Raw genomic sequence first — 27970 nt, 5'->3', positions numbered from 1 at the left:
CACACCAAACCATACCGAAATGGTGGCACCCTCAAAAGCATCAAGCGCCAAGGCACCCCGGCCACAAATCATCTATATAAAGCCGGGACAACCAGGATGCCCTCCTGAGGCTGGAGCGGGCGGGGAGTAGGAGGCCTGTAAACCCTCGCGCTCCCCCGCAGCAGCACCAGAACCCCCGGCAGCGGGAAGGGGAGTGTGGAAGGACAGACGGTGCCTCCTGCTGGGGAAGATGTAGGGTGGGGGGTGATCCTTATTGAGGGGAACTGCCGCAGAGAGCCTGGCTTCGCAGCCAGGGCGCTAGGGGGCAGTTTTCACTATCCAGCCCGACGAAGCGAAGCCCGCACCAAAATGGCGCCAGCGACTGAGCCTCCTTCCCGCCCGGGCTGGAGGTGCGGGCGCCCCGGAAGTGGAAGTGAGGTCACGCCCGCTTCCAAGATGGCGGCGCCCGGCTTGCTGCGTGCGGGGTGGAACCGGCTGCTCTCCGGGTTCCTCTGGGGCGGCGCCGCCCGGCTTCCGGCTCGCGGGCTCCGGCAGGGTGAGTCCTAGAGGGTCGGTGCCTGCCGGGGGGAGGTCGGGCTGGGCCGCGCTCCCCCCGGCGACACCCCCAGAGTCGGCTCCCCCCCCCCCCGACTGCGCTTGCTCCTCAGACCCGCACGGGGTGCCTCGGGCGCGGAGACCTCTAGAGGGGTCTCTGCAAGCAATGACGCATGGGGGCGTCGCTCTTTGATGACGTTGTGATGAGAGCGGGGGGGAAGCCCTGGAGCGAGGCGGTTGCCAGAGTTATGGGCTGCGAGAGAGAGGCGGGACTAAGGGCTGGGCGCCTCGTGGCAAGCCCCGCCCCCTTTAGTGGCCTCTCCTGTCTCCTGCCTGGGGGTAGCCTCAGCTTTGCTTCCCTCTCACCTGGGGCTGGAGCAGAGGCTGGCCTTTGTACCCCGTAGTCGCAAGCTGGGCTGTTGATCCACAAGCTGAGGTCCTGAGGCCCCTGCCACACGTTACATATATTATGTGCGTCAATTGCGCAATAAATTTAAACTGTCTGCCCCTGCAAAGCAATTATCCCATCATTAACTAGCGAGGCACACAATCATTGTAGAGCTGCCACACATGCCAAGTCATTACTGCACCATAAAATGGACTCTCCAGCTATAAAGAGAGACAGTGGCTAGCGAGCTAGTGCTTGAAAATGTGTAATGACTTTATAGCTGGTTTCTGTCCAGCTTTCATTTGACCGTGTAGTAGGGCCCCCTCACATCATATTGCAGGTGTTAAATGCGCAGCTAAGAGTCTGGCTGAAGAGTGCAGTACTAGGGGCCCTGCTACCTACAGGTTTCCCTCACTTTGTGCTGTGCATGCCTTCCTGGAAAACGGCATATCACTCGAATTTGCATAAAGCTTTACACTTTACAATGTAACAGATAGGGATAGGTTCCAAGACCTCAACTGTGCTGACCCCCAGATCCATTGCTACCACTTTTAGACAGTTTTGGTACTCGCCAACAGCAGACAGTACACACAAACACAGGGCACTATCATCATGGGGATGGCAACTGCAGAAACGCATGTCACAGATAACAAGCGAGGAGCACAAATCTACACAGGAGACTATATTTTGGTGTGTGTCACTCCCACAGTCCACCGCATAAAGCAGCTGACTGCGGGCTTCCACCACACCAGTCATGTAAGAGTGAATTTACCTCGCAAATTCACTCTTTTATACCAAAATAATGAATTTTTGGTATAAAAAGGGACATCGCATAAGAGCAAATTCATACATACAGGCCCTGCATAAAGCAAGAGAAACCTGTATTCAAATGAAAGCTGGTTAGAAAGCAGCTTTAGAGTCATGATGCATTTCCATGTACGAATTTCATAATAGATTGTCTCTTTATAGCTGGCAAGTCATTTTTATTGTGTAATAATGACTTTGCACGTGTGGCTGGTCTACATTTATTATGGGATTCACCAGTTAATGGTGCAATAATTACTTTGCACTTGTGGCTGGTCTTGCTTTGCACATTTATTGTGCAATTAAGCCACTTAATTTCTCCCATCCCCAGCCATAAAATGAAGATAATCTTTTCCTTCTCCAGTGTTGCAAAGAAAAAAAAAATCTATTACTAATTTAGGTATTACAGTCAAAGGAACACATTAGTAACCAATGTGAAATAGCAGTGAGTATCTGTTGTCTTCAGAATTGCACAAATTAGGAAAGACTATGGTATGTTGATTTTTACTGCGCAGACCTAAGGAAGAATGCCTTTGATTTGAAAACTTGTCTAACTCTTATCCTACCTATGCAGTTGGTCTGATGGAAGATAGCCCTATAACAAATCCTTGCCACTAGCATAATTTCTGGACCATCACGGCTACATCATCACTCTAACACTAGCAAGAATTAAGGATTTCAGTTTTACTTATCCATAGCTATGAGTGGGAGAAGTTGACACAACAATTCTGTTCTTTCGGTCTGGCCCATCTGAAGTAAGTAAGGCCCCATTCTAAGTGCTTTTGCAATTAGGAGAGCAAGAAAGCTGCAGCTGCTATATGCAGAAGCTTTAACTAGGAAAGAATTGGAATCTGGGTAGGCAAGTAAAATGCATGGGTATTTTCAGATTGCTTTTGTTTGTGCTGGTCTCTGCTGACTTCTCAAATCAAAACTAACAGCATCCAGGTAACTTTCAACTAGAAATCATCTGGAAAGTTTAAAAATTTGAAGAAAATATAAAGACACTGCAAGAATAGCAATCAAATAAGAGGTCCCCAGTTTGAAAGAACTGCATGCTACTCTGCCTTCCAGTAGAGCAGTGGTGTGCTTTGTTGCAAAGTTGCATTATTTTTTGGTATCAGAGTCCCGTATGGTTTTGGATAATTTATTGATAAAAAATCACATACTCCAGCTTGAACAAGTCTGTGACCTTGTTTTCCCTCTTTATTTCTGCAGTTGTGGAAATTACTGAAGGAAATACAACTGTTGTAAGTACTTACTTTTTTTTATCCAAATCACCATGTATACTACTTGAAAGCCATGTTGTGTTTTTCCTGTACAGGGAGAAATACAGATTCTTTTGACTTTTCTAGGATTGACTCATCAGGGTTTTTTGTAACATTGGTGTTCTGACCTATTGTGATCAATAACAGAATTACTCTCTTGTTTTTTGCCTATAGAAAAATAAGTGAAAGTTAAGAGATGACATTTCTGAGGGGTACCTTGAATCTAAAAAGCTTGGAAGTCACCATTTTAACTCTATCTTGTTGACTGAGGGAGTTTGTTGGATAGCAGGGATAGGATTTTTTCAGATGCAGGGCTATTGTAAAGGAGTGACAAGTGGCCTGGGACAAAACCTACTAGGGTCTAGGCAGAGATCCATTCTAACTTCCATCATATAACCTTGTTAGTTCATCTCCATCTAGGTTCGCAGCATCCCTTGCTATTTCAGACCTTGCTGCTCCCCTTTCTTGATCTGTACATGCCTTTTGCTTCTGATTTCTAATACACTTGCTTGTTATTTTGAATGTGTATGTAACTTTGGGTCATAAGTGATCTGAACTTTGCACTTGGGACCTAGTCAGTATTTAAGGTCTTTCCTTAAGCGAAACAGATCAACCCAGGCAGATTAGAGAGGGAAGATTACTGTGTGAAAATAAAGGAGAGGGTGAGGTTATAAAACAAATGTTAATAAATACATGTCATTAAACTCTGTACATGCAAATGCTTACAGGGTCAGGACAGGCAAAATACCAGAAGAGTTATTAAACAAATGTGCTCTTTAAACTCGGCGCACTCCCGTGCCAAGCCCAGCACATGCCCAGAAGAGGCATCGTGTTAGTTGGACCTGGCTTGCCCAACTTGTATATAGATTGGGTGCTTTAGTGGGGCTTTTTTGCCTCTTATCCAGTAGCTGATTGAACCAGCTTTAGATTAAAATTCCAAAAAGCCCCACAGATGCACCCAGTCTATACGGATGCTGCAGATCCGGGTTGAACTAACATGCTACTTCTTCCAGTAAAGCCGGGGGGTGGGGGCAGGTTGTAAGCAGCCATAGTGTTAGATTTGGAGGATTTTGTTAGAAAGATTTGCAAATTTAGTGGAGCACCAAAATTAACAGGGGTGGGAGGGTTGATTTACTACATTTGAGTTAAATACCTAAAGTTGGGCTAAGGAATGGATTTGAAGGAACTAAACCTTTCAGGTGTTTGAAAAGTAGAGATGCACCAATACATGGGTCCATATTATATCAGCACCAATAAAAGCAAAATTGACGTTATTGGTAATCAGCGTTTTTTGGCTGATTTGGACGATAACGTTGCCAATAAATGCTGTGTGTATGCATGCAGCCCAGCAGCTTGGAGAGCAGTGTCCAGCTGGTAAGTCTGTGGCAGGGAAGGGGCATGGGGGGACAGGTCGAGGCCCTGCAGTAAGGGAGGGAGTGGAGCTGGGGCAGGGGCAGGCGCTTCCCAGTCAGGGCAGGGTGCAGGACAGAGCTGCAAGCAGCTTGGCGAGGGGTGGCTCCTGCCATTGGCGCACCCTAGGGGAGGCACAAAGGGGCATATGCCCCCTGGATCTGGGTGGGGTGGGGGTGGTGCTGGGCTCTTTTTGGCAGGGGGGCTGGGCTGGGGCTATATGCAGGGTGGGTGGCAGTGTCCTGGGAGGAGGGTTCGGGAGGGGCCTACGGAAAATTCTAGGGTGACTGTAGTCCACCCCATAACATCCCCTCTCAGCACTGCTGCCCCCTGCTTCGTGCACAGCCTCAGCCCAACCCCCCGCCGGGAATAGCCTGGCGTGCTACTCCCGGCCTCAACTCACAACGGTAGCCTGCCCTCACCCCGTGCACAGATCCAGGGGGCATGTGTCCCTCCATGCCTCCCCCAGGATACACCAGCAGTGGGAGCTGCCCCACGCTCTCTGGACTAGCCGCTCATGGTCCATCCCACACCATGCCCTGCCTCACTATATAGTACCTGCCCCAGCACTAAGCCCCACTCCCTGCCTCACCGTGGGGGCTGTGACCTTCCTCCCCCCTCCCCCCCTTCTCCCCCACAGACTTACCAACCAGACGCTGCTCTCCAAGCTGCCGGGATGCATATCGGCAGTCAGATCCATATCAGCTGATATGCCTTGTTAATAATTGGCCATTGATATCGGCCCGAAAAATCTTTATCGGTGCACCCCTATTGAAAAGTGTAAATGTCAGAAGGAAGAGATTATTTGGAGCATTATCAGTAGAAATAAGTGGGAATTACTAGATGAAATTCAAGATGAATTGCAAAGGAGTGTATTTGGATTTTCTTAGTTGCTAGTGATGCTTGGGCAATGCTGGCGCATTTTCTGGGAAGTTTTGATTTTTACATTATTTCTGGTTATTTTTACATTAATAAGTGTCATGTCTTCGTTGAAACCTGAGCATCTTCATGGTGCATGTGTTCGGTATTTTAGATCTGTTTCATTATGTAAAATAAAAGACCTATCCAAGCTGCTAGATACCTTTGATATGAGACTGATGAGTAAAAGCAACCAAGGAAGTTGGGGAATGGTGAGACCTGTCTTTTTTCCCTCAAAAGAGGATCGAGCAGCATGCTTGGAAGGTCCATAGTCTGAGACTTTTTCAACCCAGTGGGGAGAATGAATCCCAAAACTGGAATGTCCTTAGGGAGAGCACCATGTTAAAAGCAGTTTATTCTTTTATAAACAAGTGGCTTTCACTTTGATGGATTTCTGAATTCTACACGGTCTTTATTTTCACAGAGGAAACGTGCTCCCTAGAGAGAGTATGTTGGAATCATTTAGACTTGAGATAACAAAATGTGTCCAAAATGGATAAAATGGTCACAACTGTCTGGCCAGATGTAGAACCAGGGGAGATCCTGACAACTTCTGATGTATAATTTTTCAGTAGCAGTGGAAGGCCCATTGATAGTCACAGAATCTCATTACAAATGGTTTACATTCATCATCAATTACAGAGACGGACATAATCCCTGCCATACTTCTTGCTACTCGACCCACCCTATCAACATTACTTCAGTCTTACCTGGATGCAGTTTCAAACAGCTTGTCCTCAGCTGTGCTTCAGTCTTTATTGAGTGTTGGGGGACATATTTAGTGTTTATCTGCTGAATAAATCTCAGATGCAAGAGGGCAGGGCTTCATTAGCATACTGGAAGTGCACAGCCTGTGCTGCCTCGTTATGCCTCCCACTGAGCCACTACGCATGGTGAATAAATGGGGTAACTGCACATGATAGTAGCCAGAAGTGGAGGAGCAGTAGCTAAAAAAAATAAAATAATAATACGCTCTCTACTTTCTCTGAGAGGGAATTATATATAGTATCAACACGGGGGCGAAATTTATATCCGTTCCCAGGATGAAATCATTCAGCAAAGCAACTAATGCAGTCTTTACTATCATCAGGTCTGAACCCAGCCTGACACCAATCAAAGCTTACGATGCAACCAGAAACTATTAAGTTGACTTGCCACAAAATGACCTTACCCAGGAATAAAAGATTAGGTACCAGCCTCTGCTTGGCTAGCTTCTCAGCTTCAAGATAGGGTTTTTGAACGACCACAAATTGAACAAAACCTAACTTAGCAAAATTGGCAGCATGTTCTCTTTTGGAGAGAGATGGGAGTTGTTCCACCCACAGCAGACCCTATTGTTTCTATGTGGAAGTCACTAGGCAAAAATGGCAGAGACCCCAAGCATTGGTTGTGGTAGAAGGCATTTCTGGAAACTCATGCCACAATGGGTGACACTGGGTCAGCTGCAGAAAACTTAATATTTGTCTCCACTTGATATTACACTGCACTGACAGAGTCTGAAAGCAGGCAGTCTGAATCTGCTAATTTTTTTCTGACAAAATAACATGGCATTCCTTCACAATGTGTGGAGGGAGGAATAAGCTGTATCGGACGTTTAGAATTAGTTAGGCTTTCGCTACTGCAAACAAATTTACCGAGTGACATTTAGTAGGCCCCTGAAGTGGTACTTAAGAAGTCTTTGCTTTCAGCATAGCCTTGGCATACAAACTTAATATTGTTGGCCCAATTGTGCATAAAAGGCACAAGGCTTTAATTATCCATGCTTTTATTATGTTCCTGCTATCTTGAGGTCCTACTGCCTTCCTAATTTTTCATTGATAGCTGAGATGCAACTTATTGTTATAGAGCTCAATTTTTTTAACTATGATTCAACTATTTAAATGAAACTTTTTGACTAATTTTGGAGAAAAGCTCTGCTAAGTTTAACCTTACCTTTCCATTCAGCTAAAAGTTGAGAGGATTCTTGCTCAAGAGCTGAAGACTTTTTTAAAAATAATGCCCGCACCTCTTTTTCCCCCTAAACCTCCACCCACCCCCGTTTCATTTGCAGGTTCCTTTAAGAGGGCTTAAGCTGCAAAGTCAGGAAACACCACCTAGCAGTGAGATGTGCTAGACCGTGGAATATTTTTCTAAAGGCAGGATAGAAGTATCATTATATAATTTAGAGCAGTGGTCTCCAACTTTTTAAAGTAGGAGATCACCTTTGGCATTTAAAAGCAACCCAAAATCTACCATGCACCCTTTCCCCCCCACCCCCGCCTCCCCCCACCCAGCAGGTAAGTCTGTCGGGAGGGAAGGGGGAGAGGCAGAGGGGAAAAAATTATTTGGGGACGCACCTCCCCAGCAGTAAGTCACACCTGGCCGGGGCCCCACTCAACTTACCCTTGCTCCTGCCTCTACAGCACTGTCCCTCACTGTGGGGACCTCAGTCTAGCCCCCGCCCGTTCCCTTCCCCATGGACTGACCTGCTGGGCTGGGGCGTGCACATGCATGCACATGGACATTCAGCCCCCAACCCCAGCCTTGAATCAACTCCAAGAAGCTCCGAGATCTACCACAAGAGGCTCCAAGATCTACTGGTGGATCAAGATCCACTGGTTGGTAACCACTGATTTAGAGTTAGATTTGAGAACATGCACGGTCTGGGGGTTATCTCCTTATACAGTGCTGAGTGTGCTGTTGGATCTCAAGTAACAGACCTTCTTTAGCTCCCCAAAGGCATGCATAAGCCTAGACTGTGCTTTCCACATGATCACTTTATCCTTCAATTTGTTTCCTAGATTGAAGGCAAAATAATAGAACATACTGAAGCACCAGCTCCTCCCAACCCTTCTGGTCAGTGCCCCATCTGTCGCTGGAACCTGAAGTACAAGTACAATTATGAGGTAAGTTTGTCAATGTTGTAATCCATGAAAAGGTTCCTCCCCCAAGTCACAGAGCTAGTTAAAGATTATTCTCATGGCTAAGCCTAGCCTTCCATTACTGAACTGCACAACCTGCTATTCTCTTAGCCTCCCGGGCATCACAGAAATTTTCAGCTGTCTCCACTTCCTGTGTCAGTGGTTCCTACAGTGCCACAGCTGTCTTTGCCCATACCTGAGACATGTAGTTGAATTCCACCCGAGTACAGATAGCTACTTCTGTGCAATCTAGGACACCTCTACATCACAGTGGCAATAGTCCTGCCCTGGATATCCCTGAGCACATCCAGCCCTCCTGCTTGCACCTGCCTGTTCCAAAACCATAAATACACCAATGAAGGTGCTCTGTGGTTGGCCCCAGCACCTGATTTCAGGCCTTCAGGCTCTAGTATGCTTGAAAGCAGCTCTTGGAACATCTCAACTGGGCTTTTCCTGGAGGTGGAGCATATGTGTGGGAGTGGGTGGGCAGGGCACGTTTAGAAGTGACCCCACTGGGGCTTGCTACCACTGCAGTGGAAACATGCCCTTAATGTCCTGCTGTGTAGTTATCTGAATTGTTCATATGTTGTCTGAAGCAGTTTGTGTAGGAATAGGGCATGTGGAAACATATGTGCATCCCTCACTGCCCATCTTCTGATCTGGAATTGATGTAGCATCCTAACAAGGCCCAATGTCAAAGATATATCATGACTCCAGTGGGTAAAAAAACCTGTTTTATAGTTAGTCTCATTCAGGTACATTCCTGACTTTTGGAAGTTCAAAAGCAAGATCTTCATTCCCAGAGAGTAATTTGACTTCTTTAAATGCTGTAAATGTATCACTGCCATCAGCTACCTTTTATAGCTGGATAGTAAGGAATGAAATTAAGCTAGTGGATTTTATGCCCCCATCTTAAAGCTCTGCCTGCAAAGGGAAACAGTCCACATTTGAAGCCCCTTTTGTGTTGATAGGAAGAGAATGTATTTCAAGAAAATATTGGGTGGGGGGAAACTGCTCTGAAGGAATTACTAAAATTGTGAAAGGTGCTAGGGAAATCCTATGGTACACTATTATTAAGGCCCTACTGAATTCACAGAGGAAGTGGCATGTACTGTGACACCCTTTCCTTCCCCATCCCGCTGCTGATTGGTGGAGGAGCCCTGCTTATGGCTCACTCCTGATTGATGGGGAGGCAAAAACTGCAATTTTAAATATGGTACTGTTTTTGCCTCCCACCGCTGATTGGCTGAGGGTCCCTGGCAGCCCCACTGCTTGCAGCTGATCAGCAGGGAGTCAAAATGGCACCATATTTAAAACCACAGTTTTTGTTTCCCTGCCAGTCAGGAGCAAGCTGCAAGCGGGGCCCCTCCACCAGTCAGCGGGGAGCAGGAAGGGAGGGAGGGGGAACCTGCAAGATCAAAGGGGCTGCAACGCATGCCACTTCTGCATGAATCCAATAAGGCCCAAAACTCAACAGTGTCTTTGGGGAAAAAAGAGCACTCGGTGACCTCTGGAAGTCCCTTCCAGCCCTACTTCTCTATGACTCTATGTGGGATATAAGACTTGGAGAATGTAGTTTTATAAGAAGAGGCTGTTTAAAGGTGTGGTTTTAAAAAATAAAACAGCTAAAATCCCAACAATCAAACAAAAATTGTGTACTGAGAATGAAAAGGAAGGGAGCCAGACAAGAGTGCACAGTTAAAAGATAAGGCAACTAAAATGCCAAATAAATTAATGCCAATGGGATTAAGGGAGATACTGATACAAATACATCTGGAGGAAAAGAAATGCTTGTGAGTAAAGAAGTCCACTACTGAGGAAGAGGCTGAAACGCCAAAATGTCTGAGCTACTCAAATATATCTGTGAGAAGAAAATTAAGGAAAGGGAAAGTTTGAATAATTAGGTAACATTGACAGTCTTGTAAATGAGCAATTGCCAAAAAAAAAAAAAAAAAAGCGGGTAAGGAAATACTTAGACATTGAATTGAAGGTCTGGATCACATGCATCCCACAGCTTCTTTAGGGATTAGCTAACAAACAAACTGCTCCATTTTCTGTTTTGCAAGGCATGAGAAACTGAGGAGGCACCAAAGGATTTGAAAATAACAGATGAGGTACCAAGTATCTGGAAAACAAAAGAGTGATCCTGAAATCTACCATTTGGTAAATCTAATTTAGTAAATTCCCCGCAAAAAAGAAACAGGAAAACATTACAAAGCGCTCACAGAATATCAGAGCCAGGAACAACAAGGAGTAATATTATGTAGGTTATTAAAAAAACACGATCAGGAAAAATCATGCCAGACAAAAATTTTTACTTTTTTTGGTTCCAGTAAATTCGAGGTCTAACTTTCACTGAAGTATCTCATAGGGTCTGATGAAAACTTACTTGGAGGTTTAAATTGGCTAGAATGTGAGGAAAACTGGGATGACGTAGTCTAGAGAAGAGAAGACTGAGTGGGATTTGACAGCTTTCTGTGTCTGAAGACTGTTATTAAAAGAGGATGGGATCAATTGTTCTGTGTCCACAGGAGAGAGGATAAGAAGTAATTGGTTTAAGTTGCAACAAGGGAGATGTAGGTTAGATATTAGAACAGGGGCAGGCAATTATTTTGAGCAGAGGGCCGTTTACCCAGTTTTGGAAGGCTGTCGAGAGCCGCATAGATAGCCCCGCCCCTTGACAGGTGCCCCGCCCCTTGACAGATGCCCCGCCCCCTATTCACCATCTTGGGACCAACGTCCCAATGTCTGGGGACCAGTGTCCCAGGGTCAGCACCAGCAGGGCCCAAAGCGTGGCACAGGCTGGCAGGGGTCCATGGAGCTGGGGTGGGCTGCTCCAGCAGGCGGTGGGGAGCTGGCCTGGCTCCATAGAGCCCTTGCCAGCTGGGACCCCGCACTCCTGCCACCCTGCTCTGGGCCCCACCGACACTGGCCCCTGGACACCAGTGCAGGCCCTGTGCTCCTACTGGCTCCTGGCCTGCTCACACCCAGTGCCTTCCAGCCCTGCGGCACAGGCTGAGGGCAGCGCAGAGCCCAGATCCCTGTGTTCACCAGCAGGGAAGAAGCTGGTGATGAGCATGGGGAAAAGTGGCCCCTCACCTGCCACTCACCTGCCAGATGCGGCCCACCCCTATATTAGAAAGAAATTTCTCACTATGAGAGTGACAGATTACCTAGAGAGGTTGTTAGAATTTAAGTTGTAAGAATTTAATTAATTCTACCTATCTGGGATACAGGTATGATCCAGCCTTTAGTAAGAGGTTCTGACTAGATGACCTCTTGTAGTCCTTTCTGGACCTATTTTTGTATGAATCAAGGAGATGAGCATTGTCAGTTAATTGAGTATAGACCAGAGGGTATTATTATCCTTAAATTGAATGCTGTAATAAATGATCAAATTGATTTGGTATGAGGGAAAGAGAGGGAAGAGTTCAGTGTGGTCTGGTGTTATAGTCAAGAGAGTGTAGAAGAACATCAAAAATGTGTGCTAAAGCTGTAGACATTTCTAAATTGGGAGGAGCTGCAAATTCCAGCAAAGAAAGTAAAACTACTGCGAAAGCAGGAATTGAGACTTACTAAGTAGTGCTAGCCATGCTTGAATGCGGATATCTTTGTTGGAATCTTTTTTCTTTCAACCCTGCCTTGCAGAGGGGCATTCTCCATTGTTTCTTCAGCCCTTGGTCTTACTGAGATTTGTGGCAGAGGAGATAGTTGGTGCCAATTACTGTAGTGGCTTATGCATGAGGATGTTCATCCACTGAGATTGGGACCCCTAGTTCATTTCATATAATAGCCATTTAGTAGCCGTTAGAGACTAGTTTTTGCTTTCCGTCAGTCTGAAATTAGATTGGAACCTGCAGCTGAAGCTTCAGCCCCCATCCTCCTCCCTGTTACATAATGCCTGGAGAAACTCCCAAGAGTAAGGGAGGAGGAAGAAAGTCGATTCTTATGTAACCTGAATTAAAGACTGGCAAACTTGACTGGTACAACCCAGTGCTAACTTTGTTAGACAAATAGAGCGGTTCCCAGGAAGAACAAGGGTGTTAGCAAAATCTGTCAAATGAGCCAACAGCCTTAGCACTGAAGGTGGTTGCAGGTATTGCGTCTGTGCTACACTTCAGCCAACTGCCCTTGGGATGGAGCATGCTGTTTGTGCATGGTTTTGTTTATCCCGTTCATGCACACAGTCAGAGGTAAAGGCCACTTGTTTATCCGTTTTCCCCCCTTCTCTGCTTTGAATCTCATTAGTTGAAGTAGGCAGTAAATATGTCATCTTTCTTTGGCAACACATAAGGGAGACCAAGCTGAGGCCTTTGCCTATGAGTCCTAGATTAATTCAGTCCAAGTTGTTTTCATCAGATGCTGCAGATTACAGGGGTGGGAATCTGGGTCCAGCCTCTCTGAGGAACTGTCGAGTGATTAAAGCAGATCTGTGGTTCCAGCCTTGGCTGTCCACTAGCACAGAATGTTAATTTCATGGAACATGACGGCAACACACGAACTTGCCAGATTTAATATTTTTTCTGTAACTGATCTACATAATACTTATTTGGGTCCCTCCCCACGCTGCCTTCCACCCTCTCTGAAATTTGACTATACCTGTTTGCTGTCTTTTTTCAGTAAGATGCATCTCAAAGTATTTTGGGAGAGGCACCTGGCATGTCAGACCTGGGACTCGTCTTTGAAAGTGCCATAATCTTTGTCCAAGTGTGCAGCACTTCAAACCAAAGGACTTGGAGAGATATAAAGAGCATCTTCCCCAGTCTTTTCCCTCTTTGCATAGAAATTGTTGATATCAACCCTGTGACTCCACAGGGAATAGCAGTAGCAGTACTTGGACCACACATACCCCAGGCAGGGGTGCTAAAGGATATCCCATGGTTATGCCATACCCCATGAAAGCCTATGGCCTACTTTGGCTTTCCAATGTTACAGAGACTCAAGCAGCTTCAAACTTAGCATTAACTCCCACCTTCAATCTCCCCAAGGAGCAATAGGGAAAACTAATAGAAAAATTTGGAAAGCTTTAACCTCCTAGGCACTCAGATTTGAATTCCTCTAATCAGTTAGTGAAGTGAGCTGTCTGCTGGATGAGAAAGTTGTTGGTACTAGGGAGAATTGGATGACTGAAGGAGTTATGACATGGAGTCTTGTCCCAGATTACTGACTCCAGTCCATTTCAGCAAACAGCCATAGTCTACTAATACAGGTAGCATAATTGGCCATTTAGTTATTGCCAACATGCGCTAGGCCAAATATTAACTGGTCCGCAGTCACCATACTTCTTTTTTGTCCTCAGCACTGAGGCTTGCTGGTGGAAGATTCCATAAGCTTTGTGGTTCCTGTTTTCTGGATAGATCATCACTCCACAAGGTTGTTGATTATGTTGTATTAGCAATAAGATACATCAACTATTTAATATAAAGGGTCTGGTTCTGAATAAAGAGATTAGGATGGAGCTAAAACAAAGGAATCATAGGAAGGTTGCAGGGAGGTAAATGGCAACAGAGTCTTGGATTCTCTGATGCAGGTTTACTTACACTGCAAAATGCAACCAAAAAATCTCTAAACTCTCTTTTACAACAAGGTTTGTGTGAATGGGGTGCTATCGCCTCAGCCATAGCACCCGGCGCACACTGTTACCCCAACAGTTCATTTTAGTACTAATTTTTGCCTGGTACCATAGTGTTGGATGTAGTATATAAACCTACATAGCTGATTTCTGTGATGTGCGTCTTGTATTAACTTGACCATAGCATAGCATAGATCAATTTTGCTTGCACCATCAGGCTAATAAGGATTCAGAAAAGGGAAGGAAACGGAGAAGGAAAAGTTTTAAAGGAATCATTGTGAAATTGAAGAGCACCAAATTATTTCTCCAGTCTGCTTAGAGGCTGGGGGCAAAGCAGGTCTGTGAGTGCTCAAGAGTGCTAGGGTTATCTACCCCAAAATGCAACCGTTCTGCATTCTCTTGCATTGCTTTATGTCAAAGGGTGTCTGACTTGTGTGGATCCATATGATGCAGTTTTGTCTGCTGTCAGGTCTCTTCGGGTTCTCAGTAATATGTGCACAGTCTGTCCACCCAGAAGATGAAAATGTTTACAACTGCAACGGAGACATATACTCCCAGTCAGCTGGTTGAGTCAGTTAGCAGGGAATGTCCAACTGATTGGGGAAAAAAAACCAAGAACAGGGTCTGCAGAGGACCCTTGGACCAACAGATGAAGATGTCTGTATATCCAGGGGGTGTGTCAGTATTGGCCAGAGGGATGTTGCTGGCATTTGTGCTGCATGTGGAAATTGAAAGCTTGTATCTGAATGCTTGACTGTTTCTTTTGTTGACCTGAATGCAACAACTGCTAAATAATGCTTAACACTTCTAGGGGTTTACGTTGTAGCCGTGTTGGTCTAAGGATATAGGCAGACAAGGTTCCTTGGGTGAATTTGATATCTTTTATTAGACCAACCCAAATGGTTGGAGAATAGTTATTAAGCAAGCTTTCGGGTTCAAAAACCCTTCATCAGGCTAAGGACGCTGCAGCAGTTGCTGCGTGCTCTTCCCAGAATACAGACCCAAAGATATCACTGAGCTTATACACTTCACCCTCACACACAACAATTTCACTTTTAATAATCAACACTTCCTCCAGATGATGGGAACAGCTATGGGCACTAAAATGGCCCCACAGTATGCCAACCTTTTTATGAGCCACCTGGAAGAAGACTTCCTTAAGAACTGCACCATCAAACCCTTGCTGTACTTACGATATATCGATGACATCTTCATCATTTGGAGTGAGAACCGGGAATCTCTAATTGAGTTCCACCAGAAATTCAACAGTCACCATCCCTCCATCCGACTTTCTTTAGAATACTCCAGCACCAACATCCCCTTTTTAGACACAATGATCAGTATCCAGAAGGGTAAAATACAGACCACAGTATACAAGAAACCCACAGACCAACACACATATCTGCACAGAACCAGCAATCACCCGAAACACACCAAAAAAGCTGTGATATACAGCCAAGCCCTTAGATACCACCGCATCTGTACTGAAGAGAACACACGGGATTGCCACCTCACCAATCTTAAAAAGGCTTTCACCCAGCAAGGACACGCCTCCAGAGAGGTAGATCGCACGTTTGAAAGAGCCACCTGGATGCCACGTGAAGAACTGCTGCAGTACAGAGGAAAAACACCCACAAATCGCACACCGCTGGTTATGACCTATCACCCATCCCTTGAACCTGTACAGAAAATCCTCAAAAAATTGCAACCCATATTAGAAAAAGACCCTATTCTTAAAAAAATCTTCCCAGAGCCACCCATCCTAGCCTTCAGACAAGCACCGAACCTCGCCAACCTCATCACCAGAAGCAAACTTCCTCAACCCCAGAACCCACCAAAAGGATCCAGACCGTGCCATGACAAGAAATGCAAAACCTGCCCCCACATCTCCACCACCCCCACTGTTACTACACCCCACAACAGAGGCATCAGCATCCCAGGATCTTACAGGTGCACCTCCAGGAATGTAGTATACCTCATCCAATGCACCAAATGCCCTGATGGAAGATATGTAGGAGAGACCAAGCAACAACTGCGCACTAGAATGAACGCACACCGGAAACCCATCAAAGACAGAAACACCCAATTACCGGTGGGGGCACATTTCTCACAGGAGGGCCACTCTCTCTCCAATCTCTTCAGTCCTGATCCTCAAGGGAAATTTACACAACACATCCCAGAGACGAGCCTATAGCTCCATTTCATCAACCTGCTGGATACTAGAGATCAGGGACTAAACATAGACACTGGATTTTTGATACATTACAATCTGCCTGGCAACTGACTCCCCAGCCCAGCCCAGCCCCTGGCTTCTTTACTTTTCATTCCATCCAGGAAGAGCACGCAGCAACTGCTGCAGCGTCCTTAGCCTGATGAAGGGTTTTTGAACCCGAAAGCTTGCTTAATAACTATTCTCCAACCATTTGGGTTGGTCTACTAAAAGATATCAAATTCACCCAAGGAACCTTGTCTGCCTAACACTTCTAGAGATCCTAAGCTGTAGGGTTAACAGCAGCATAATTTGAAAGGTCCCTGAATCCCAACTGAATCCCCAGTCTACTCCCAAGAATTTGCTGGTACCACAGCTGCTTCTTCCCAATGTAAGGTCCCTGTTTGAACAGCCCCACCTAATGGAAGCACAGGCAAAAGGTTGAAGGTCATGGTTCAGTCTCTTATGAAAAGCTTCACCTTGTCATGATCGACCAGTTTATGGAGTAGTCTCCACCCCCAAGGGACACTGTGCCCAGGGGACATGATGCATTCTGCTGTGGGAAACTGGATAAAGGCATTGAGGACTGGGCTTTGACTCAGGAGGTGCCTGCCAGTCCTGCATTCCTATGAGTGGATAGTAGAGAACAAACCTATAGCTGAGTGCCCAAGGGAGAAGCCAGACATGGCTGAACTCAAACTCTGATGTGTGACTTTAAAACAGCTTATGAGGAGTTAAAAAGTATACCGTCCTTCAGGAGTTGTGTACTTACCTAGATACGCAGTGTGCAAATTACAACAGATCACAGTCTGGAAACTGTGAAGTCGCAAAGATTGTAGATGGCATAATTACTCCCATTCGTTAAGTCTAGGGAATCCACAGAGAAAGCAGAGCCAATAGGTAGCATGATGACTGATGAAAGTCACTGCTGACAAAATGCAAGGTAATGCATGTTAGAAGGAATCTCATACATAGTGCTAGGGGCCTCTCTGACCTAAGAGTTGTAGCTGCTAGGAAGACTCTGGCTTTAATAGTTTTACCTCTTTCTCTCAGGATGTCTTATTGCTGAGTCAGTTCATCCGTTCTGATGGAGGAATGCTGCCCAAGAGGATCACAGGTCTATGTCCGGAAGAGCACAAGAAGATTGTCGTGTGTGTGAAGATGGCTCAACGAGCAGGTACTTTGTCCCCTCTGGGGACAAGCTTCATGCTCCCTTTAGGTGACATTTAAATCTTAGTGAAAGAGGGTGAAAACCTGGGGGGAACCCTCATTCGCAGGCTGCCTAGTGTCAGGACACAATGATGGCTATAGGCATTCTGCTTATCACTGTCTGCCAGGAATGAAGGAATTCCAGCAGTCTCCTTTTTGTCACCCAGCCCTTGGATCTCTCTGGCACACCTTAATCCCAGGCTGCAGATTAGTCCACCATTGCAGAAATCTATGGGGAAGGTTTCATTTCCCAGTAACCAGTGTTGAGACGACAGCATTTGAAATGGTGAGCTTTAGTGCAAGCCTCCTCTTAGCCAATTAATATTAATGTCCTTGTCTAGCTCTGCCACCTGAAGGTAACGGTGGAAATATCCAGTAAGCGAAGTTTCTTCTGCTGAATCCACGATAAATGGCAACAGATTTGAGAGGGTAGATTGTCATCCTGGAACTAAATAGATACTGATGCCCTTATTCTGGGGAAAAAGCACCATGGTGGTGTCTTCATTGTTCACATGTAGTTGAGTCTTTGATTATAAGTTTCAACTAAAATGCAACACTTCCAACAGTACTGTCCCTCTGATCTAAGCTAGGACACTGACTCAGTATTAATTCTGAGGAAAGACTGGTTCTGAACTACAGCATCTCCTGGGTTTTCTCTGTAGATCTCCCAGCTAAATACCAGTGCGGTACCAAGGGACTACTGCAAAATCTCTTACCTTTCCTTTTCTCTCTTAGGTTTGCTGCCAAACCACAAGCCTCCCCTACCTGAAGTGTTTGTTCCCAAGAAAGCCAAGCCTAAACTCAACAGGTAAACAGCCTTGACTTGTCTCTTTCTTTGCGGGGATTGGAGAAGGAAAGGCGATTCTCTCCTGAACTGGACAGCCCAGACCTACAGAGCCAGGAAGGACCCCATGCCTATAACAAGGGTTGGTGGCACTTCTGAGAAGGAAGTATCTAATGTTGTGGTTCATAGATTTATAGATTGTCAGGCCAGAAGGGACCTTGGAAGATAATTGGGCCCGGCCCCCTGTGCCAAGCAGGAAAGATAACTGGGGGTCAGGTGACCCCAGCAAGGTGATGGTGATGGTTTCTTGCCAACATTACAAAGACCAAAGACTAACTACACCTCATCCACCCATACAGAACTAGGACATGACCAGGCACATAATGTTCCCTTTCTGTTCTTCACATCCTACCAGCCTTCCCACCAATGGCAGTAGGTAGAACAGGAATGGGTGACAGCTGTTGGTGCAGCACCCTGAGGCAAACATACAGGGAAACCTGCAGCTCGGGCATGGATAGAAGGAGCTCACTGCAGGCATGCATGCATGCTGCACTCTGCCTTGTCTCCAGTTTCCCCTTTTGACTTCAGTTGTTCCTTGCCCTTGGCTTGCCCTTCCTGTGCTACAAGCTCTCATCTTCCTCTACCTTGGTATCCTATCCCCCCTTCCCCTCTCCCCACTAGTATTGAAAGGCCCCTGGCCATTGGTGAGTGAACTGAAAACCTCCCCTTCCCTTGCTCAGTGTTAGGAGGTGCTAATCCCCTGTTTATGACCTCACACTCTGTTTCCATGGGGATGTCAGAGCAGTTTATGAAGCTTGTATTAGCAGGCTGTGGGGTTACCAGAGGCCATGGGCCTGTTGTTGGAAGAATTTAGACTCCAAGCCTCAGGTTGGCCTTGAAGGTCTGATTTTGGATCTGGTTGTCTCCCATGGAGATCTGATGGGCAGTTCTTGGAAGTTTCTCTGAAATGTTGCCAGGTTGTATATCATGATGTCAGCAAGGTTCAGAAACTGGGGGTCTCCACATCAGAACCCCATGTCTGAGGACACTGAAGCCATACCAGACATAGAGTTCTGTCATCTCTAAAATACTTCATTTATATTTCTTAAAACTCTCTGGGTTTTACTTATCAGCTCTCTGTGTGTTTTGTAGCAGCTGTGGGGCAGAGTGTGGTTGCTGTTTAATGTTCACAGGCCAGCAGGATAGTACAGGATATGGACAGTCCGATGCCCCACTGGAATGGATCCCAGAGTTTAATACCCTAGCTCAGCTCAGTGCTTCCCAAACTTTTTTCCTTAGCATGACTCCATTTCTTCAGCATGGCTTCTCATTCACAACCTCCCACCTCCATCCGCTGATGTTGTGACCCCATTTGGGGTTGTGACCCACAGTTTGGGAACCACTGCTCTGTTATGTTCTTCCATGTATATTTTATGTCCCTACAGCCAGCAGCATCTAGGGGCACATCTGGTAGCACAGCACCCCCCCAAAACTAAGCTAGGGGATTGCCATTTGAATGACCCTTGCTGTTTCACCAGTACAGATCTGCAACACCCTTAGTTTTCTCTTCCAACAGGGAGGAAGGAGGTTGGGGTTTGGCTTGGCCTGGGAAGGTAAGGCAGGGGTGTGACTGGGGGAGTCAGCGTGTAGAACTGAATGGGGTAGGTTGCAAGGCCTGTGTTTGTAGTTTCCAGGGGAGAGGGGAAGGAGGGTCAAGAGAACAGGCTGGGAATTGGGGAAGATGAAGACAGAGCTGAGGGAGTCAGTTCAAGAGCTGGGATGCAGTAACAAGGGCATTTCAGGAATGCTGCTGTGGTCCTTTAGGGTATTGTCTTCTCTTATCTGTTGGAGGTAGAAAGCTCCACATTTTTGGAGTTTTGCCATGTCTCAGCTACTGTAATGGTGCAAGGGCTCTGGCCACATGCCTACCCCCACCTGTGCCTCCCACATTGCTCTCTACTACAGTAGCCAGCATTGCACAGGACAGGAGATGTTAACCACTACCTTCCTCCAGCTGTGGGGGGTGAGGTCATTACATGCCACCCAAACCGCCACCTCCTATTCCCTTCCTGGTACACATCTGCGTCAAACAATGCTCTTGTGGTAGAGACACTGGACTAGGCCTTAGAGCCTGGAACTGAGCCAGGACTCCCACTACACGTCCTGCCTGACCTTGGACAAGTCATCTATTTTTTCTGCACCTCAGTTTCCCCATCTTTAAAACCGTCTGCAAATCCATGAACACACAGGAGGTGTTCAGTGTCTGTGGTGCTGAGCACCCTAAAATCCTACAGCAAGTGGCTATGACTGAGTTGACACAGTGCTGTGAAAGTTGGGGAAATTTAACCAGTTTGCACAGCAGACCTTTGAAGTGTAACATTAGGGCTCCTGAGGGTCACTCAGCCTATCACTATGCCTCTTTTGGGCTTACTTTCAAAGGGCCCAATTCAGTTAGTGCTTTAGCTGGGGGGCTAAGATCACATAGGGAAAAGGGTGTCTCTGGAGTGACAGGCAGTTAGAGGGGTCTGGCCTCTCCCATCTATCCCTTCACAGGCTGCTGTGTTGAGTACTCTGGTCCTTGCTAGCACAGCTTTCTCCACCCCACTTCTGTTTCCTGACTTAAGTAAGAATTCAGTAGTCAGTTTTGCATTTTTGTTCTAAGCCTGGGGGTGTCCCCAGTGAGTGTATGCCAAGAGATGTCCTTATAAGAAGCTGCTGCAGTAACACCAGATGACATCCCACTCCATTTATTAAAGCTCTTGATCACCTTCTGAGGCAAGGGAAACAAAGTGAAATGTTGTTCCTTAAGTGCACCCCATGCAGCCTCTGCGCTGTCCAATTCTGCTGTTGTGCTGCTATTAGTCCGTTACTGAGTTTCCTGTATGTGTGATGTTATAGTGCCTCTGAGTGCCTGCCACCAGCTGGCCCAGTGAGCCTCTGAGTACTACTACATAGGAGAGCCAGGAAGACAGAGCACTTGACATCTCTCTGCATTTATCCCTTAAGTTGGTTAATGGAGCATCACAGGGAGCCTGTCCAGCTTTGGGGTGAAGAAATATAGCAGGTAGGTTGTGTTTGGAAAGTATGAGTTTGTAAAGTCAGGAAGAGCAGAAGCCTAATTCTTGGAGGGTGTCAGTGCTGAGGTGAGCAACTTGTGTGGATACCTAGCAGTCTTCTAGCTTTTTTAAAGTCCCCCCTCCACATTTGCTCTGTTCCTCTCTCTCCCTCAACCCCTTGTTCCCGGTCACACATTCTTTTGCTGTGGGGACCTGGCATTTCCTTCTCTGCTTTGCCCGTGTAATGAGAGTGGTTCGTGCTGTTGGTTTGGTGGAGGGTGACAGGATAGGCAGGCAGGGTTCTGTAAAAACCTGAGGTCTGCTTTCCAGGTGGCAGTGAGAGCATTGCTCCAAACTGAAGGGCAAAGTGTGTGAGCATCTTATCTGTAGTTACACATGCTCACATCCTTTCCTCACTGTTACTGAAATTCCTCTCATTGCTCCCCTGTGCAGAGAGATAAGTAACTCATTCAGCCATCTCCATCCTCCTGCTTGGCCCTTTGCCCTGACTTTAGAAATGCTGCACTCTTGTTTTGGTTGGGGCTAGGAAGGGACTGCGTAGTTCTGTATGTTGCTTTGAAAGACCTCTATGAGATGGTGTCAGGCAGGACAAATGGGATTGCGTGGGGATGGGCTGAAAATTAAAATCTTTGGTCCTTTGAAATGCTTTGTTGACAGCTGCTCCGAAGTCCTTTGAGCAAGCACTCTTGTTGGCAAGTGAAGTGGTAGGATCAGGATTGTTTCCTGAGATGGGAAGCTGATAGACTTCCTCCCACCCATCCCTATTTAAAGGCAGAAGAGAGTTGATATTAGCAGCTGTTGAAAGCAGGCTGCCTTGTACCTCAGCGCAACACTAGCTTTATTTCGTCCCCACAAGCCCCACACATCTTCCTGCTCCCTGGATAGGTACAGCAGCAGCTCAGCATCTTTGCTAGAGATAGGGGCTGGAGCTCTAACTCTGTTTTCCAAGGTTTGAACTAGATCAGAAAGTAAGGAGTATGAGAGTACATCAGGCACCGCTGGGGAGCCAGCAAGCTCTACTTTCGTATGCCTCTTGAGAACTGCAAAGCAGCAGTTCTTGGAGTTTTCCTCTGCTGTACTTGGCCTCCTCAGCCTGAAGTGAATTGAGCCGGCTTCACAGTAGGGACACTCAAGCATGTGCTGGAAGTTATCACCCATATAAGGCAAGGTGCCACAGTAAGAAATAGTCAAGGAAGATGACCGCTGCTTTAGGGAAAAAAGAGTTGCTCCCCAGCAGTTCCCACTTGGTACATTGAGATTAACTTGTTTATCCCTTCCTTCCCACCTGCAGATATTTTTGCATGCTCTATCCCTCAATAAAATGCGTCGCTCATACACGCGCTTTGCCCTGCACATACACATACAGCATGCCTTGTCTTCACATTGGTTCCTCAGGGAAAGATATACCTGCTTCCTTTTGACCTGAAACCAGTTGCATAGTGTTTCTGGTATGCAAGAGCCTCTCTTCACCCTGCTCTGTTCCCTAAAGCATGAGGAGTTACCTGGCAGCCTCCCCTTCCTCCAGTCAAGGTGCTCCAAACAATGTGGCTGGTGGTGCTTGAACCACCCATTCCTGTTTTTACTGCTCACTTGTCAGAGGAACAACAGTATATACTGGATCACTGGAAACAGTGACCTCTTGTGGGCCCTGGCAGCTTCTGAGTGACATGGGGTATCTACAGAGGAAGATGGTCTGCTTTAATCATGGGGAGAGTCCCCATTGCTGTAATTCAGAGGAGGAGTCTTGGGAGGGGCAGAAGCAAGTCTAGTGTAAGAGTGAGATGTCCACACAAGCTGTGATCTGAGCATGGTCTCGTGACAGCTTGGCTGGATGGAGGAGATCCTTAAGCAGTTCTCAGTGGCTGTCTGGACACCACCCAAGTGAGAGACCTCCTTCTGTATTTCTCATTTCTTGGGTATTACTTCTCCCCTTATTTATTAAGTTCCTGCTTGACTTATTGGCATGAACGTGAGCTTGTTAATACCACCTGTTACTTGCTTTACTAGCACAGGGCTCACTATAGAACTATGGCTCTCAAGGTACCCTGTGGCCTGTGACAGATTGTAACTCTTGTCCCATTTGCTCCTCCTCCACTGGACATTTTCAAGTACTTGGCTTAGTCTTGAGGCTTCTCCTGTTTCCACAAAATAATTCCACATTTAGGCTGAAGACAGGGGAACAACTCTTGACAGAAGATGTTCCCTAAATGTTCCTTTTCTGTATTTCATCCCATTATTCTTGGTTTTGCTTCTGTTCTGCTCTCACCTGGCATGTCATAAGCTATTTAGTGCTGCAATGACATTTATTTCAGCAGCCAGCTACAGAGGCGGGATTTTCAGAGATTTCACCAGCACTATGTGGAACTGCAAACCATATTCAGATTCCAGAGCCATGTGTGCAGGCCACACACCAGAACAGCTTGGGAAGCTGTCAAGAGCAGCTGCAGATCAAACCTCCCTCCTTGCTTTTAAGATTATAAACCTAAATAGTTGTGCAGCTTCCCTTCCAGTACGTAGATTATTAGAGTTCAAGTGCGGGTGAATGCTGATCTGAGCTGAGTCGCCATTCCAGAGGTAGAAGCTGGAGTCTGTTACGTGGATGGTGCCCAGGTTGTTCCTTTGGCAGGGACCAAAATATTGGTCCAAGCAAAACTTCATGAAGCCATCGCTTCCAAAAATGAAAGAGTTTGTAATAGGGAGGGAAAGTCACCACTTCCCTAAGCCTGAGAAGGATGCTGATCCCAAGGCATTGCCAGCAGGAGGTGCTGTGGACTGTGAGGTAGGAGTATGAGGATTTGGAGAGCTTGCAATTACTCTGTTCCCAGACTCTCACCAGAAGGAGGTATTTATAGGGGTTGAGGCAGCAACACTGAGGCAGGTAGCTCCCAGCTCCTTCAGTTATACTTCTTTGTCTGCATCTTGGATGAAAAGAAGTTGTTGTGTTAGGTGATCCCATCATATTTGCAGTTGCCAAACTAGAAGGAAGCATCCCCTGGATATTCTGCATCTTTGTCAGGCTCTGTGGATTTTCCTTTCTTCTTTCTGGGAGTTAAATCTAGCGTTGTAGCTATCTCTGTTTAGCTCAAGCAGCATGTGGTTTCCCTCATCTACACTGAAAGTCTGTAGCCTTGTTCCCTGTATTCTGTGTATTGTGTGAATTCAAAAGCAAAGAACCAAAGCGGCTGCAGGTGAGTGAAGCCAAGAGGCATCCTGGGAAGGGGATATGGCAGGGAGAAGGCAGCCGTGCCAGCACTTTGATGGAGTACTTCCTGCGCAGGCTCGAGCCCTCTGCCTTCTCTTAATCCAAACAAGAGCCAGATTGAAAAAGTTTAGTCAGGGTTCAGAAGTTCAGCCTTGAGCTGCACCAACATGGCTGCATGCAGGGCTGCAGCTGCCCCATGTGCAGGTGATTTCCTTTGCCTTAGCACATGGAAGCCCTGTGCATCTTCCCCAGGTGTTAAACAGCAGTTTCTGGATACATAGTTAGGATGTGGAAGTAGCTAATTATGCCCTTCCCAAAGCTCTCGTTTGTTGCCTGCATTATTGTAATGCCCAGTGGTCTTAGTCATTGACCAGGACACAATTAGGTTTACACAGCACCAAGCACAGAACAGAAAGATGGTTCCTGCCACTGTCGCCAGATTGATAGTCATGTTCATCTTTGGCAATCAGTGGGGCTTCAGTGCTTTGACAGCGGCTCATGTTCTTAGCAGTATGTGTCATGCATCTACACTGTGAGGCTTTATCAGGCTCCAGGCTTAGCCCTGGCATCACTGAACTGGGTAAGAGGATCCTCATTAAGTGCAAATGTTTCTTGATTGTTATAACAAAGCCTGCTGCTAAGCAGAGGAGTCCTTAAATACAACAATGGCTAGTATAGAAACTTGAATAGGTGCACAAATGACAAAAAAAGGCATTGTACGTGGAAGCCAAATTTGCTTGAAAATTCCAGGTGCTGGGCAGGTTCCTTGGCCTTCCCATGTGTGGGTCCTCCCCCTGTCCCTGCTCCCACCTTCCTGAAAAAATGAGTCCAAACAGTAAAAGTGAGGGGCTGGACAGTGAAGAGGAAAGGAGCTTTGCAGAGGAACAACTGCTTCCAGGCTTGAGGGCAGTGCTTGAATCAAGGTAAAAAAAAGCAGCAAAAAAGTAGGACAAGCTTGAGTTTTAGACAAAGCTATTAAAAACTGAAAAGGCAAACTGTGCTCCAGGAAGGGAGAGCGTCCAAATGTCTGTTTCAACTAACAATGAAAAGCCCCAGCCTGCTCTCTGCAAAGGAAGCCAAAAGGCGGGAGTGGAGGGCTGGATTAGACCTGCTCAAAGCAAAAATAACAAAAGCTTTAAAATCAGGCCATTACTAAATCCCCTTTCCTATGCAGAATTGAGATGTGCACGTCCAGCCCCCAGATGAAAATAGAGAGATTTCTTAAAAAGCCAGGGTTTGTCTAAATCTTCACACAGCATTGATGGGTATATCACATTCACAGTGCTTCCCTCTTGCAGTGAGATCATTCGTTATCATGGGAATACTTTCCCATAAGCAGATGGTCACATGACCAAAATGGCACTTGGCATTTTGTGATGGCTTGAAACAATTTGGGATTTCCATCCTCCACTGTAACTGGAGTCTCACTGTATCAGAGCTTGCTGTAGCTGGATGTCTCTGTTGCCTGTGACATGTAAAAGAAGATCTTCTCCCCTTCTGGCCATTAAAGATCTTGCAAAACCTCATCCCAAAGTAAATAGCATTAATCCCATTTTTCTAAGGAAGTGAAAGAGGCTCCAATTCTGAAGGGAAACAATAGTAGGGCACATCCACTAATGTAGAAGCATAACATTAGACATAGAAAGGGACTGACTCAGTGCATACAAATGCCCTGATTCTGTGTTGTGCAACTCTCCTTCTCATTTTGTCTGTCTTGTAGTTACTTATTTGTCCTGGCTACTTAGATTGTAAACTCCTTGAGGCAAAGACTACTTATTTGTTTGCAAAGCACCTGAGAGGCCACTTCATCTGAGTGGCAGGAGTCCTTGGATGTAATTTGTTTTTCAATTGTTTGGGACCCTAAAAGAGGGAAACATGCTGCCAAAATGTGTGTGGTCTTCCTCTATTCCATAACTGCGTGGCATCACAAACTTTTATTTTACAGCTCCCACGCATGTGGCAGAGCCTTCATTGTACAGAAAAATTAAATAGTTCCTGCACAGAGCACCTATTGGCCAAATTCATGCATGATGCACATGAGGGACAACAAAACCATCATGGGGTAGGGTGACAGATTGGGTTACACAAGGATCTTCTGATAATCCAACAGAAGCAGGCAGACAACCTCACTGGACAAAGTTTTTTACCCATCTGTTCCAAACTCTCTTTTGTCCAAGTGCTGTTTGGGAAGGTTAAACCAGGGGTTCATTTCAGATTTTCATTGTCTGACAAAATTATCTTTCTCCGAGGACCTATTATTCCCCCTCTACTGGTAGCAAAAGGTTTAAATTATAACAAAACTCCGGGGCGCCCAGCCACAGAACTAGATTTCCAGTAACTTGCTGGATATGAGATCTCAGCTTGTGCTAAAGGCCAGACACCAGCCCCCAGGTTGTTCAGATGCAGGGTTATTTGCCAGGCATCAATTGCTCTTGCTGTCTGGTTGGAATTGCTGTATTTCTCATCCCAACATCTCTTGGAATGCAAAGTTGTTTATAGGACATCATAACACATATGTGGATGAGAATAAATGATTTGGCTAGAATCCTATTTCGAGGTGCCTGCCCAATGGAAATAAAGGGAGACTTTCAGTTGAGAGTCTGGCCTTTATAACTGGTCCACTTTGTTACTCAGACTGGCTGAGGAGATGGTTTCTTAAGAACATAGAATGGGGGAATAAATATAAAGCTGGGTTTTGATACAGCAAAGGGATCCAGCCCCACATCTGGATAAACTGAATCAGATAGGCAACTTGCCAGGAGCCTTGAGGCTACACCTAATGTATGCAGAAGGAAGCTCATGGCAGTTGCTATTGGCTTCGATAGAGAGGTGCAAGATAGAAGCTCCAGGACACAAGACACCTTCTTCCTAGTACCTCTTGAACCAATAAGGTTTTTATATATTGAATCCTGTAAGAGTCCATGGTCCTCACCTCTATATTAAATAGGTAGGGAGCCCAAAGTCACACTGGCCCACCCATTTTATAGTCCTTTTCTAAGTTATTAGCCTAAGACTGAAATGATTTCTTGTTTCTTTGTTCACAGGTATCTCACCCGGTGGTCCATCAAATCTGCCAAACCTATCTGGAACAAAGGCCACAAATGGTGCAAAGTCCCCAAGGTAGTTGGACATCCTGTGCTGCAGGACAACATCAGATATGGGAACAAACCTATTTATTTGAATCACTGAGGTGCAGTGGAAATTTTTTTTTATACCAAACCAGGAGAGGAGCAAAATGTTCATTGTTTCATTGTGGCCCAGGAGATTTTGACTGTGGTTTTTGCAGCAGCAGTCCACCAGAGAAGGGAATCTCTGGAAATTTTTGCCTCAGCTCAGGTCTGCCAGTGGTCTAGGCTTTAGCACTTGTGACTGAGGGGGAAAAGGCCTTGCTGTACCCTCTGCTACTTTGCCTGTCATGATGAAAATTGTGTTAATCATTATTGAAGTGGAATATTTTTATAATCTGTAATGTCCTTAGCTTGAAGCAGAAAGCACGTGGCAGTGGCAGGCGGGCATTTGGCCTGATGACTGCACCTCATTATCATAACTCACTGGCATGATCTGACAAATATAGAACGCATTTGACATTTTGTAATGACTTGGCCTGTCATATTCTTCTTGCAAATAAATTTGTTGCAAGCTACTCCCTCAAGTTTTTTGTCTGATGCCTGGAACAGTGTATGGTTGGTGCACATGTA

General features: G+C 46.0%; 1 protein-coding gene across 1 annotated transcript; it reads left to right on the top strand.

Moving 5' to 3' along the window:
- Positions 1-416: 416 nt before the first annotated feature.
- MRPS18A (mitochondrial ribosomal protein S18A) lies at positions 417-27915 on the top strand. Its single transcript, XM_006276347.4, has 6 exons — positions 417-535; positions 2942-2973; positions 8100-8204; positions 17054-17177; positions 17945-18017; positions 27317-27915. Exons 1-6 carry the CDS (start codon positions 436-438, stop codon positions 27459-27461), a joined length of 579 nt encoding a protein of 192 aa, XP_006276409.2. The 5' UTR covers positions 417-435; the 3' UTR covers positions 27462-27915.
- The last annotated feature ends 55 nt before the right edge of the window (positions 27916-27970 follow it).

This window comes from Alligator mississippiensis, chromosome 1 (assembly GCF_030867095.1).
Source record: "Alligator mississippiensis isolate rAllMis1 chromosome 1, rAllMis1, whole genome shotgun sequence".
In the NCBI taxonomy this organism is placed as follows: domain Eukaryota; kingdom Metazoa; phylum Chordata; order Crocodylia; family Alligatoridae; genus Alligator; species Alligator mississippiensis.
The sequence above is the reverse complement of the archived record's forward strand: the minus strand, read 5'-3'. Positions and strand labels throughout refer to the sequence as shown.